The sequence below is a fragment of the Pempheris klunzingeri genome, chromosome 5 (assembly GCF_042242105.1).
Source record: "Pempheris klunzingeri isolate RE-2024b chromosome 5, fPemKlu1.hap1, whole genome shotgun sequence".
NCBI classification, from domain to species: Eukaryota; Metazoa; Chordata; class Actinopteri; order Acropomatiformes; family Pempheridae; genus Pempheris; species Pempheris klunzingeri.
This window is the reverse complement of record NC_092016.1, coordinates 18,959,223-18,973,840: the sequence shown is the minus strand read 5'-3', so window position 1 is coordinate 18,973,840 and position 14,618 is coordinate 18,959,223. Positions and strand designations below refer to the sequence as shown.

Genomic DNA, 14,618 nt, shown 5'->3' with positions numbered 1-14,618 from the left:
CTATAATACACCCTGATGCCTAACCCATTGTGTAAATATTTCCATTTAGTATATTGAAATCAGCCTTAACATTTCTGTGGAATTGAATACACTCAATGCTGCACAAACGTGGAAAATGGTGTTGGATCATCCAGGCAAACAACACATTAGGTCACCCTATGCTTTGAGCTGAAAGATGGCCACACCTGTCACATCTTTCTGCTCAAATTTGGCAGCCTTTTTAAACCCTTTGTGGGTTTAAAAAGGACACAAAGCAAATAGGTTTAGAGCAAAGTGAAAATTTTTGCATCTGAAAACTCTCTCAAAACCAGGTAGGCAAACTTTACCAGGTAAGGGGCAGGCGAAGAATCAAAGTCCAGGAAAACAGGCAAGGGTTCAGGTGGCAAAATACTGTAAATACAGCTAGAGTAATCAGAGGGAATGGGGAGCAGGTAAGTAAGAGGGTGGAGCAGGTCAGGTGATGGAATTTGCCGTAAAAAGGGATGAGAGAGCAGGGGGGAGTGGCTGGGTCTGCAATGCCAGGAGAGTCAGTAAACATGAAAACCCAGGCAGAAAGAATGGATGAATAATGAGGGATCAGGACAGGTTTGTGACACCCTTTTGCAGACATATTATGATCTTTGACTATTTTGAATTCATGATGCCATAATGCAAAGGTGAGAAGAGGTAGCAACACTGCATTTTGGTGAAAACTGGGTGTATTTAAATCATGAGCAGCCAACATGCATCCATGCATCACACTCTGGAAAATGAATAAAAATGTGATCAGTATGAGCAGCTGTCAGTTTGCACATGTGTAAATGGTTTAAAGAGACAGAATACAGCTATATCACTGGCAGAACAAGCTCTAGTAACACTACAGGTGGGGCTTTTCTAAAGCTCCAGCTGCTTGATTTCTGTCATGAGCTGCAGCGGCTTGGCCCTCCAGGCTGCTGGATGACAGGGACCCATTAAGGAAAGGTAAATCTAATTAGGAGTCTCTCCAGCCACAGAGCTGTGTGCCACTGCTGGAGGGGGAATGGCTGATGTTACAACGGCATCATACTGCCTCTGTGACCCCGGCACAGGGCAAATGGTTGGATAAGACTTTACGTGGTGCTCAGACTACTAATCTACAGGCAGGTTTCTGTTTCTGGACACTGGGGCAGGTCAGAGATGAGCAGTGCTCAGTCGTAAGAGAGCCTCTTGTACATCTTTTGCCATACCTTTAACCCCTAAATAGGCAAAATACACCAGGAGATACAAACTGTTGAACATCCTGTTGAGGGCATGGTTGAAGGTTTTCACCCAATCAGTTATCATTTATCAAAAGTCTATTATTAGGTTACATGACTTGGTTCAGTTCATCTGCCATGAAGTATTCTACGATACAGACATGTAAATTATGACATATACAAGCTGACCATTTGAAACAAGTGTGGTGGAGCATACCTTTAAAACAAGCAGGGCATGCCTTTCCTCTCTTCATCAATGTAATGTATGTATGTAAAGTAATGCAATGTATTTTGGCACATACAACTCATAAAATCTGAAATGTCTGAAAAATATGCGTGGAAATGTGCAAATGGGATGTGGAATAATGATAAATCATTTTTTGCAACTTATTTTCCACTTCTACCCAAAATGCAAGACATATCCATGGAACATATCATGTGTGTAATTGTGTGGAAGTGGACAATGTTCTCAAAGCAAGCATATAAATAGTTTCATACGCAAATAGATCCTGACGTTCAATCTGGATTTTTTCCATCATTTCTTGTAGCCCATCAGCTAGAAATAAACTTAATTGTGCTATTTGTGACCAGTGAGTTCTCAGACCACTTATAGTGATTGATGGAAATCATTGTTGAATGAATTTTTACCCTGCTGGGCATATCAGACATGGAAGACAAAGTAGATATGTGGATGCATCCGGACCACAATCATACTTATCAGATGTGACATTTAGAAAAGCAAAGGCTGCTCAAGAAACACAGAGCAAAAGGGAGGCACATCACATGCAGCCTAAAGCACTGAAGATATACGGTAAGGAAGCGCCAATGAATCGCCTAAAACGCTAAAGCCACTGTGTCTCTTTAACTGCGCTTGTTATGAACTGGAGGGAGATTTCAAATTCATCAGCCTTTTTTAAATTGATGTCCTCGTTTCTTTGTCATCATAACATGCTGTTCATTTTCTAATTGGGCCAAAGTGCAAAACTTGATAGGAATGATTTGGTTTTATGTTAAGAGGAGAAGAAGATCAGTTTGGTCATTGTCCCCGATTTAGAAATCTTCAATCTACTTCAGTCGTAATGGGATCACATTAAATTACATTTGCACATTGTGTGAATGTTTGTACCTTTCTGTGCGAGAGGACAGACACACACCAAAGCCTAGACAACTGAAAACCAGGTTGATTTAAAGTATGAATTGGAAGACTCTACTTTGGGCCCCAGAGGTGACAGGCTGAACTGTGACGGGGTCAGAGCAGCCTGCTGGTAATGTTGGTATTGTGTGAGGTCGTGTCACAGCCACAGCTATAGTTACCGGCCACCGTGGCACCGGCATGATGACAGCAGTCGACATGGACCATTGAGCATCAGTCCATCAACCACTCACCCACCACAGGAACACTTTATGCCACTGCTGTCAAATTACACATGTAGACAGGGGCATTGGAGGAGCACTCTAGGTGATTAGTCATTCCACTTGGCAGCTGTATTTTGACACATGCAAAAACAATCTCAGTCACCGCCAAGGCACAGATGCTCAGATGCTTTGTTAAAAAGAGAAAAAGTCAGAGGAAAGACTTACATTGGATGAAGATACTTAAAACAATCAAGCCTTACTGTGTTTGGCCATAAATGTCTTATACAAAATTATTATCCTAAAGCTAGGATTTCACATTTAACTAAAAAATCTTTATAAATAAATACTGCATCGTTGTGGTTTTACAGATCAGCTACACAAAATCAGCATAATGGGATTGATGTTCCATTGGTATAGTATATGATTCATATTAAATCATATTCGGTGACTGTATGCATGGAGGCAACAGCATCTATTTTGTGACCCAGCTGTATATTTTTCATTTAGTAGTGTACAGCATTTAAAGGCACCCGTTGGTGTTTTTCACCACTAGTAGTGCTATGGAGCGGTCTCTTTTATAAGTGAGTCCCCCGTTTGTGCGTCCTCGTGCACGTGGGGGGCCATGCAATATACATTTATACATATACATTTTCCTGCCAATGGCTTCACACTAATCAACAAGTGGTGGTGATGTGCCAAGAAATGCAGCAGGAAGATTGCTCGCATAAATAAACAATGTGGGTTTCATAATGTTGTTTTATTTGAATGAAACGGAATTCAACAAGATTGCTAGATCCCAGGATCAGGATCAGGATATATGTAATGTGCGCAGGTTGCTGTGTGGAGAATATCTAAGAGATCTATATAAGAGCGTTCACTCTCAATACCAGTAATTAATTTTAATGCACATGAAACAGTTTGTGAGGTCATACTAGTCATGCACCGAGCACTGCAAAATGATATGCTCATTCTGAGGCTGTTTACCCAACATAATTGTGATTAATAGGACATTTATTTTGTATTTCCTCTTCTGTTCATCAACAGGATGAGTCTAATGACCCCTACAAAGGTGACCAGCATTGTTCAGCAGACAGAGAGAGAAAAGAAATGTGGAGGATGATGAATAATAGCCCAGCTGGTAGTGTTAGCTGCAATTAGCCCGTCTGAAGTCCCACAATTATGCAGGGGAAAGCTGACACTTACAATGCTGCAGCTGAATCAATACATAATTGTAATAATTATCATCCTGGTGTCATTTGTGGACACGTCCAACACTTCCAGAAAAGAAGATGGAATTGGATAAACACAGAGGGATGAATGGCAGAGAGATAATGCCTCCTCAAGTGCAGCATTACTAACAAAAGGTAGCCTCGATATCTGCAATGAGCAGTGATGGCGGCTGACTGATGGGGGAGTGGCGACGATGAGTCAGCCTCACCACATAGGGCCAGAAAAAACTTTGCAACCTCCCTGCAGCCGAGCTACTGCGCACCACCAAGAGTCAAGAAGGACAAGCTGCATGTCACAGTCTGCTAAACCTTAAAACTAGATCATTTATGAAGGTAACTCACATCCACAATGCTTATATCTCACCTTTCTTCTATTTAGTGCTCAAAAATTGAGAAAATGACAGACCAACCGAGCAAACTTACCGCTGGAGAAAAAGCCTACATCTGTCACTACTGTTGAGATAACAACACCAAAACTGAAACACATCTCAGAAAGCTGTTTTAGACAATCATCATTTGACATAACAGCAGATTTTATCAGCTTAAATTTAGTTAGACTCGAATCGCTGACTACATGTAAAGCGATTGACCCTTCAGAAACCAGTTTGCAGCACAAAACACCAAGAAACCTCAACTATCATAACACTGCTATTTCTGAATTTATGACCGAAGCTTAAGCACCATAAAACATTACCAAACTGACCACATTCACATTGTCAAACACTGAATTTAGAGAGCATATATATAAAACAGAAACTGTGATAATATACAGTAATTGTGCTAAATTGCACAGGGCTTAAGTGTGGTTTACCGAAAGTCGACTTCAGAACGTGTTTAGTTACTCTCCTCCTAAGTATATATACTTGAGTATTACTTTTCATTTGGAGATTTTTAAATTACAATTATTTGATTAGCTTCTAAATGTATTAGGATATAAGTTTTGCTGATAATATCTATATACTTTTTGCACATGTATGTAACTTAAATACTAGTATTTTTTCATCACATTGGTACTTTTATGCAAGTAAAGGGTCTGAACACTGACCACTGATGGTTGGAAATACTACATCCTGCCCTTGTGAACCAGGCTTTGTTTGGCATAGACTGCAATAAAAGTGAAGAGCAGGGAAGATCTGGAAAGCTTTCTCTCTGGGTGATTTCAAATAAGTAGTAATAGGCTGCGGTCTTGATAAAGTGGGCTGACACAGGAAAGCAGACATATGGAGGGAGGAGAGGGAGTGATATCAGTTTATCTTGATCCTGATTCAGCCTGTAGCTCCGTTGCTCTTCCTCAGATGCACAAAATCTGGTTGAACTTCAATAAACTTGTGCTGCTGTACAATCATTGAGTCTCTTGTGGTTTGGAATACAATTTTCATGTGTATTCTCTTTTTCCTGGCTCAGTAAAGATGATCAGTTTTGTAACTAATTGGTGCTGTTTTTTAGTCACAGATACATTTTTAAATGGCATGTGTTTTCTGGCTATTTTGAAATGTCTTTCTTGGGAGAACTTTAATAATTTGTAAATCTTAGTAAGTAATCTAAATATTCTTATCATCTACATCAACCAGATGAGTATTTTATATAATTTCTGGTTGCTTTTAAAAAAATAATAAACTACTTGAAAGACATGGATGGAACAAACCATAAAATTGCTAATTGTTCTTATCTCTGAATAAATGTTGGACCCCTGCGTGCCTTTTATGTTTAACCACTTTCAACAAAGGTCAAGATAAAGCAAAACACATACTACAGATATACCAATTTGCTCTGTTTCCATGCAGAAAATAGGCATAAACAACATGGAAAGGTGGTTTCCATCTTAGTTATCTTTCCTTCTTCATACTCACTCTGTCATCTCCAAATAAAGGACAGAACAGCCATCGTCTGTGCCTGGGGCTACATCAGTGCTCTTTAGCATTTTCAGCCTGTGTCTTCAGGTTGGGGGAAGAGTCACAGTGGGGCCCATTTGCCTTCCCTGCACTCATACGAGGTTGCTGCTGTGGCAGCATGTGGCCAGAGGTCCTCAGATAATCTTTTTACCTCTACTCGCCTGTGGGCAGCGAACATCACCTCACAATCATGTTAACCACCAAAGTCCTCAGCCAAAAGCAGTACAAATTCACTTGATGTGGTTGTTGCTGAGGTAAGAAACAGACAGAGTGGTCCCACACGGGAAAACAACTTGTTGTTCTCTCTTTTCTTGTTGTCCGTGTGACTCTGTGTGTGTGTGTGTGTGTTTTCCACAATCAAATTTAATTTGTGAAGAGCTGTGGAGATTCGATTGAGCTGATAAAGTGACTTAATTTTCCACAGTTGACTTTTCTCTGGTCTAACCTTTATGTAAAGCCCTGAGGTCAAAGCTTTGATTATTGTCTAAAGATGACAGTGTATTCACCTGATGGTTCAACTTCAACTTACTGATGTAAATCAGACAAAGCATATATACAGATATACAATATATATACATTTTTAGGGCTTCAGACAAATACTAAACAAAATCAAGAGCTTGTGCAGGTTACAATTTTCTCATTTTCCTATTAAAAATGATAAAAATCATAACTAATAAATTGAAACTTCTTTGAAAATGTCAATTACAAACGCTGCTCATTAACCTCTCGTTTAATTTCTAAAGGCCACTGACAAAACATTGGAAAAAAAACCTTGAATGCTGTTTTCAATCTAAATCCTGTGTGTGTAGGCTTTACAAAAGGTCACATATACTGTATATAACTCCAAGTTAGGATGTGTCTGTGTTTCGTGCTCTGTGAGCTGATTGATTGGCGTGTTTGACGTCAGAAACTGCAAACAAATGACCCCATAAAAAGGGGGAACCTGTCTGGAAAAAAGAGAAAAGCTCTGGGCAAACAGCACAGTCGGAGAGGTCTGGAGAGCGCCACAGCCGCACCGTCACTTCAGTCAAGCTTTGACAAGCAAACAAAGACAATACAGAAGACTTCAGCGCCTAAAGATGCCCCTTTCAAGCAGCTCCACGTCCTCCACAAAGAGCATCCGCAGGGCAGCATCCGAGCTGGAGAGGTCTGACTCCATCACGGTAAGAGATATCAACAAGTTTAGATGAGCTACTTTTTCCTTGATTCTGTCTTTTTTTTCTTTATTCTGTTATAATGGACAATCTGTAACTGTGTCTGCGAAACATTCAGAGAGCCACTAAAGACGCTGTTTTTACGCACAGAGAGCTTGGCGATATGACCATTACGCAGCGGCGACGCCTGATGCGCACTAGACCACATTCATACACGGTGAAATTATATATGAGGGAATTAAGAGCTAACATCAGTTTAAATGGTTATCTAGTATGGAGTTAGGGTACGATACACTATCCTGGGTAATTGGTATGAATTGATAGCACATTGTTAATATAATATTAACACATAACACCAGCAGTGCAATAAATGTACAACTAACATTTCTTTTATGTTTTTATTGTGGGGTTTGTTCCCTCATTCAATGCTTGTGCAAGAAAACTGGTCTACATTTGTGGTCAGGCTCTAATTTGATCATGAAGTGGCACTAACTTGTCAACCGTTATATCTATTGGTGCATATCAATGAGTTCAACATTTCCAGCTGTTTTCTGTAGCACATCAAACTTTTTTTTCTATGTCCCGCCCCATCCAGACTGCGATTGGTCGCTTCACGAAAACTGACATCGATGAGCGCATTACTTTATGAAAAGTTGAGCACGTTTGAACAAAAGGGAACCGGTATGGCTCCAAAGACAAACCTTCTCCCTGCTGCCTCCTGCCTCTCTGCACCTGACAGGCAGATGAAGAGGTGTCTGTGGGCTCCCTGCCCTCCTTCAGGCTCACTGGGCTCAATGAATAATTTGTTATTTTAAACCTTTTGGATCAGCCTCAAGGGGCTTCAGCCTCTTCTCTCTCTGATTTTCAGCACAATCTTTACGTTTTTTTTCTCACTCTGGTTGCCCATCTTTGTCCACGCGAATATTTATCCATATATCTTTTTTTTTAAATCAATTTATCTACACTCAGTTATCCATATATCACTAAGGGGTGGGGCCCGTTTGAATGGACTGGACCAAAAGTAAGTGGACAGTCAACCACACAGCTCTTGATTATTTTATTTAAACAGGGGCTGGGGTTGATTAAAATTTAAGAAGGTGCATTCATATTGTGGAAAAATTGCCGGGAGAGCTCCAAGTGCCCCAGGGGGCCAGTCCGTCAGCGGCTGAGTCTCAGGTTTACCTTGACTGCACTGCTGTTCTCATGCGCATTTGGCGATGGAAAGCGCTCCTGTCAAAGAGACATACCCAAAATGGAAAAAAAGAAAAGAAAAACAAACCTGCTGTGTTGTAGGTTCCGTGTGCCGTGACCGTGGGTTAAATCAAACCACCTGAGATTCTTATTTGCCTTTTCAAACAGTCTCCCAGATTCATAGGCAGGCGCCAAAGCTTGATCGAGGACGCGCGCAAAGAGCGAGAAGCCGCCGCTGCAGCTGCAGAGGCTGCAGAGGCCAGTGAGCAGATAGTGTTTGAGGAGGAGGACGGGAAGGCGCTGCTCAACATCTTCTTCACCTTGAGAAACTCCAAGACTCCTGTGCTGTCGAGGACACTCAAAGTTTTCGAGGTATCATTTTACGGTTACAGTGATTTTAAATCTGTATCTGTGAGCACAATCGTGGCCACAAAAGTGCAAGGTGGAAGGGCGTACCACTTTCTAATAAGGAGCCCTTTATAAAGAGCTGTTATAAATAATGGCGTAATTCATGGTTAATAAATCATTCTCTAGTCATTCTGTCAGTTGTTAGTGATTCGATAATTAATTAGGACTATGTTTTGGTTGCTTGATTGTTTAAAAATCCAACTGATTGGTGTTATTTCTGTCTACATGGAAACAATGCAGTCATAAATGTATATGTTAATAGCAATCATCATAGTTATGGCAGTGAAAAGGATTTTAATAGCCTGGCAAACCCAAAAAAGTTCCTTATAAAATCTTTCAGCTGTTCTGTACACTGTTTAATAGCCAATTATAAACTAGTAAATTACAAATTAAAGTACCCTTATAAAGGGCACATTATTAGACAGTGGTACTGACGATAAACATGTCTGGAAGCACATTATATCCCATATGGAGTGTAGTTTACTAACAGATATACTGTAAGTGCGGAATCCTGACAATCAATAAGAAATAATACATTCAATTGAAGATGGATGGTAATATGGGCTGTTCAGACACAATGTAAAAAATGAACTAGAAGGCATCGTCAAACTGAAAAACTGAAGCCAAATTGAACAACCGTCCTGCTATATAATGAAGAGTCATACTTTGAATGTAATCCAGTGCCGCTGCAGGAGCTTTATTTCAGCATTGACTGTATTTCAGACATTTGAATCTAAGATTCACCATTTGGAGACGCGACCATGTCGGAAGCTCAAGGAGAACCTGGAAGGCCTGGAGTTCTTTGTTCGCTGTGAGGTGCACCTGTCAGATGTCAGCACTCTCATCAGCTCCATCAAGAGGAACGCAGAGGACGTTAAAACCACCAAAGAAGTCAAATGTAACACCCTGTCCCTGCTTACGTTAAACACACATGAAGCACATTCAGTATTTTGCAGATGTAATCACAAAAACAGCTCTGAACTGAATTTGGCCATTTGTTTATTTTTGTCTACCAGTTCATTGGTTCCCAAAGAAAATAGCAGATCTGGACAGATGTCATCATCTGGTCACGAAATTTGATCCAGATTTGGATCAAGACCACCCTGTAAGTAACGACATTTCCAGTAGCATGTATGGCTATTAGTATTACGTTGTTGGACCGATATGTCATGACACAGAAAATGTGATTGGTGTTTGATATATTTGATTTGAGCAGGGCTACACAGACCCTGCTTACAGACAGAGGAGGAAAATGATTGGAGACATCGCCTTCAGATACAGACAGTGAGATACCATCTTTTTCCTGAATACTGCACAGATGTCCATAAGAAATAAACAAAGAAACAAAAAACTAATGCTTGATTATTCCTCATACATCTGGTTTTCCTCAGTGGGGAGTCGATTTCCAGGGTGGAGTACACAGAGGAGGAGACTGGCACATGGTGAGGGCGGCTGCATGCTCATTTAAAATGCTGTTAATAAGTGACGCACACGTGAAAGCTGAAGAATTAGACCAGCACGCATGAAGTCACTCCATAAATTCAAACTCTCAATTAATTTTCAAACAAGCAGTTTGACCTTCCTGCTGCTTGGGTATCAGGACATCGTTGTGTCAGCTCATGACCTGCTCAGTCACTTTCATCTCCTTTCTCAGACATTTGGATATGATTTGTCTTTCATGGGTATTTTGGGGACATTAGTTCCAGATGGAGGGTGCTATCAAAGGTGTGGCAGCTTGAGCTTATCTGAGCGCAAAATATATCAGGAGGCTTGGAGCAAATGATTCGACAGGAACGGTTTTACAACTCAGTGTCTTTTCGTTTATATCGGTGATTTCGCATTTGAGCCAAAAGTAAATTAAGCTCTAGAGATTTATGATTAGATTTAGTAATGTTGCCTTTCAGATGATTTGTCCATTCAATCATAAGTTTATTTGTATTGCATTATTCAATGAGAAAGCAAAACATAGTGGTTTACAGACTTAAAAAGGGATTTAGATGCATTATAAAAGAAGGCAACATGGAAAACATATAAATAATAATAATAATAAATAATAAATAAAATGTGTCCTAGATTTAATAAAACTGACTGAACAGGTGAATACAAATTACAGTCCAGTGCAAGATGTAAATCAATAGTACCAAATTTAATTTAAAGATATTTGTGCATTGTGGCAACTCTCCCATCTGCGTTTTCCATCTATCTTTAATGCTTGAGAAGGTCACAAGAACGATTTGGCTTGAAATACGAAATCTGAATAATTATGCAATTATATCCCTAATCTAGGAGGGAAGTCTACTCAACTCTGAGGGACTTGTACACCACCCATGCCTGCAGCGAATACCTCGAGGCTTTCCGTCTGCTGGAAAGGCATTGTGGGTACAGTCCAGACAACATTCCCCAGTTGGAGGACGTGTCGCGCTTCCTCAAAGGTAAGAAACGGTGAAAGGCACGATGGGTAAAGTGGAGCAAAGGTTTAGTGAATAAACGGCCCATCAACTCAGGGTTTGATTCTCTCTCTCTCTCTTTGTCTGTCTATCTCCTGATCACACACACACACACACACACACACACACACACACTCACACACACACACACACTCACACACTCACACACTCACACAGAGCGTACAGGATTCATTCTGCGTCCAGTGGCAGGTCTCCTCTCAGCCAGAGATTTCCTGGCAAGTTTGGCATTCCGGGTGTTCCAGTGCACCCAGTACATCCGACACGCCTCCTCACCCATGCACTCCCCAGAGCCGTGAGTACGACTGTGACTCCTCCTGCTCTGCCTCTCACATGCTTTGGCTGCTGCCATCAACAGCTCTGTGTTGTCAGTATATCTGCCATAATATGGCCTCCCGTCCTTTTGGTCTCTGGAGTTTTGTTGCATTACCTGCTTTCTCACGCCGTCTCTGGATTCAAATCAATAAAACTAAACTATGTTTTTTGGTCAAAAACATGTTACACAAAAACAGAGTGACAGCATAAAGTAAATCAATACTATGAAGTGGAAGTTATTGCAATATATAAAAGTTAGAAAGATAAATTAGTGGTGAAATTTAAAAGCTATCCTAAAAGGAGGAAGTTATATTGGTCCTCCCAGTTCTCAGGTTTCAGTGCACATAAGCTCAATTCTCAAAGGGTAAAAAAGGAAAGTCTGGATTTTTGGGACAAATTTAAGTTGTTTTTTTCCACATTTTGGGTAGTCTGTAGGAAAATGAACTTCTGTCTTCACTTCACACTGGGCATAAAAGTGTTTTTCACTCTGTAACCATTGTTTTGTAATGCAACCAGACTGAATTGCCAGTTTGTGATCACAAAGTCTGTATTTAGTTAAATTTATCTGTGTAGGGTTTTTAAATTTGGATCAAACACGGTCCCGGTTGAATCTCTCTTTCTCTTTCTCTTCAGTGACTGTGTCCACGAACTGTTGGGCCACGTCCCCATGCTGGCCGACCGCACTTTTGCCCAGTTTTCACAGGTGAGTGGGAGAGGCTCTATCACACGAACAGATTCTTATTTCCCACACTGTGTTATTATGTTTTGGTAACAATTTATTGATTATTTGCTGCAGAACCTCGGTCTGGCATCACTTGGGGCTTCAGATGAAGATATTGAGAAACTGTCTACAGTAAGACTCTAGTCCTCCAACCATGAGTACTTAGGGACTGTACAAAAATTACTGAGGTTGGAAGTTATATTTACCCTGCCAATGACATAACAAGACATCAGAGCGGCCCCTCTAATATCTGCCCAGGTTTCATGTGCAATATGTGAATGAAAGAAAAATATTTTATGTAGCCTAAATTGCACATTAGAAGTGGAATTAGCAATTGCCAAAATTATGAAAAACATAACAAATGGGGCTTTCTGTTTACTGAGCCCCTTTTTAGAGCATCAACTAATGTTTCTCAAAACAGAGATTATGACCCTACCAGCAACTAGGTGATTAAATAAAGTGTTATAAAATAATAAATCCCTGCTTTAGAGACAAGATTGATGTCCTCTCCATATGGCAAAACATGTGTTTAAGATATAAATCTGGGGCAAGAAAAAGCTAATGACTCCTGTACTCCTACAACAATAAGACTGCCGTCCTGTCAGCCAAAAGAAAAAGCATATAACCCTCCCTCTTTTCTGACCCCACCTCCCTCCCTGATCATTTTTGTACACTCCCTTATCTAAAATGTGGCTCAGAAACTATGAATAGAGTGTCCGCCCCAGTATCTTTCTTTTCCTCAGTCCCCCTTTATGTTTTTCCCATCAGCTCTACTGGTTCACCGTGGAGTATGGCTTATGTAAACAGAATGGTGAAGTGAAGGCTTACGGCGCCGGACTGCTCTCCTCTTATGGAGAGCTTGTGGTGCGTTCCAGCACTTTCTCTGCCTTCTGCTTCATGTTTTAATCTTTCCCCAAATACAAAAAAAAAATAGATACATAACGGCCAACTGAGCTGTCAGCTAATTCTCCATCTCTTTCTTTTAACTTTAATCCAGCACTCACTGTCTGATGAACCAGAGACAAGGGAGTTCCACCCAGACGCTGCGGCAGTGCAGCCCTACCAAGACCAGACGTATCAGCCCGTCTACTTCGTCTCTGAGAGTTTTGCAGATGCCAAGGAGAAATTCAGGTACTGAACCACACGTGCAAACACACAAGAACATACAGTGACTGAGAGAAGAAGAAGAAAAAAAACAAAAAGAGAGAGGGGTTACGTAAGGACAAGGTCAGAGAACAGCCAGCCAACCCCTGAGGCCACAAACTTTTGTAGGTCAGCCATAGCAGCCAGAAGACAGCTGTTACTAATGTAGTCTTTCTTACCAAGGCAAAACGCTGGAGTTTTATTTGGCAAACAGATCAAATGTTGCCCTGCAAAACAAGTAGCTTTAGTGAGTGTTTTGACAGTATTTGGTCTCTAGTAGAGTACAGCGCATGACATCCCTGCCACACTGGATGAGAAAATATCCGCATGGGAATGTTTGCAAAAGCACAGACAATATGAAAAAGGACATTACGAATGTTTTTATAGTGTATATCTTATGCAGTGCTGATGTAAGCAGGATAGCCCAGTCTGTGCTAAGTGTATATATGGATGAACAAAGGGCCAAACTACACCTGAGGGAACTTTCTAGTCAATTAAAGGGAAGTTTCCTCTGGCCAAGTGAAATATTTGGGTTCGCAGTTCTCAGACAGTGCAGCTCTAATGCATACATTCATGAAGAGACTGAATACTTTGCCTTTGAGCTCCTTAGGTCTTGCTTTTTTAGTTTTCTGACCTCTTTATATATCTATGACAAGGGAGTACGTGGCCGGTATCAAGCGCCCCTTCTCGGTGAGGTTCGATCCTTTCACCAGCAGCGTCGAGGTGCTGGACAACCCGCTGAAGATCCAAGGAGGCCTGGATGGTGTGAAGGATGAGCTTAAGCTGCTGACAGATGCTCTCAGTGTTTTGTCATGATGATGCCCCAGTCTGTGACCACCCTGCTGTTGTTCGCTTCCTCTTCCACTGCGCTCTGCGACGTCTGATGTGTGAAAAGACCAATGTGTTTATCTTCCTGTGCTGTTCCTTCAGTATGATACTGTCTCTGATGAGTTTGTTGCTTGCTGACGCTGGCTGGTTGCAGCCAATAAGACCTCAACACGGAGTGCGGGCAAAGTTTGCAAAGATGCTGACGATCCATTTGTGAAATTATGGGGTTTTACCAACTGGGCCATTCATGCTTTTAAAGCAAGTGTGTTGCTTGAGAAATATGTCAAAATCTGAACCAAAATCAAGGGAACTATGATAATGAATGTATTAAAAAATGGGTATGGAAAATTATTTTAACATCAAAGAAACATAAAGATAGAAGATTAGAGTGTATATTTAAATCCTATTTATTTTATTTAGGGGGAAAAGGATTTCTGCTGTGTTTTATTTTCACAGCAGGCTTTATTTTCCAGAGATGTGAATTCATATTACCTCTGAATTTGCTGATTTCTTTGGTTTTCTGCTGGTTTTGTCTTGCAGTGTAAATGCATACTAAAAGAAACAATACAAACCCACTTTCCATGTAACGTACCGCTGATTACTGTTTGAGTAAAATGAATCTGTCAAACAATAAAGAATTGCAAATTAACATTTTGCTGTCATGTTTACATCATTTATAAACAGTCCAGAAACTCTGAAGAA

The 14,618-nt window shown here is 40.7% G+C and overlaps 1 protein-coding gene across 1 annotated transcript; it reads left to right on the top strand.

The window, feature by feature from the left end:
* The first annotated feature begins 6,770 nt into the window (after positions 1–6,770).
* On the top strand, positions 6,771–13,904 carry th (tyrosine hydroxylase). The gene is made up of 13 exons (XM_070830560.1): positions 6,771–6,854; positions 8,205–8,408; positions 9,168–9,342; positions 9,461–9,549; positions 9,661–9,728; positions 9,836–9,886; positions 10,731–10,876; positions 11,069–11,204; positions 11,858–11,927; positions 12,021–12,077; positions 12,714–12,809; positions 12,943–13,076; positions 13,745–13,904. The coding sequence occupies exons 1-13, from the start codon at positions 6,771–6,773 to the stop codon at positions 13,902–13,904; spliced, it is 1,470 nt and encodes a 489-aa protein (XP_070686661.1).
* Positions 13,905–14,618: the final 714 nt, after the last annotated feature.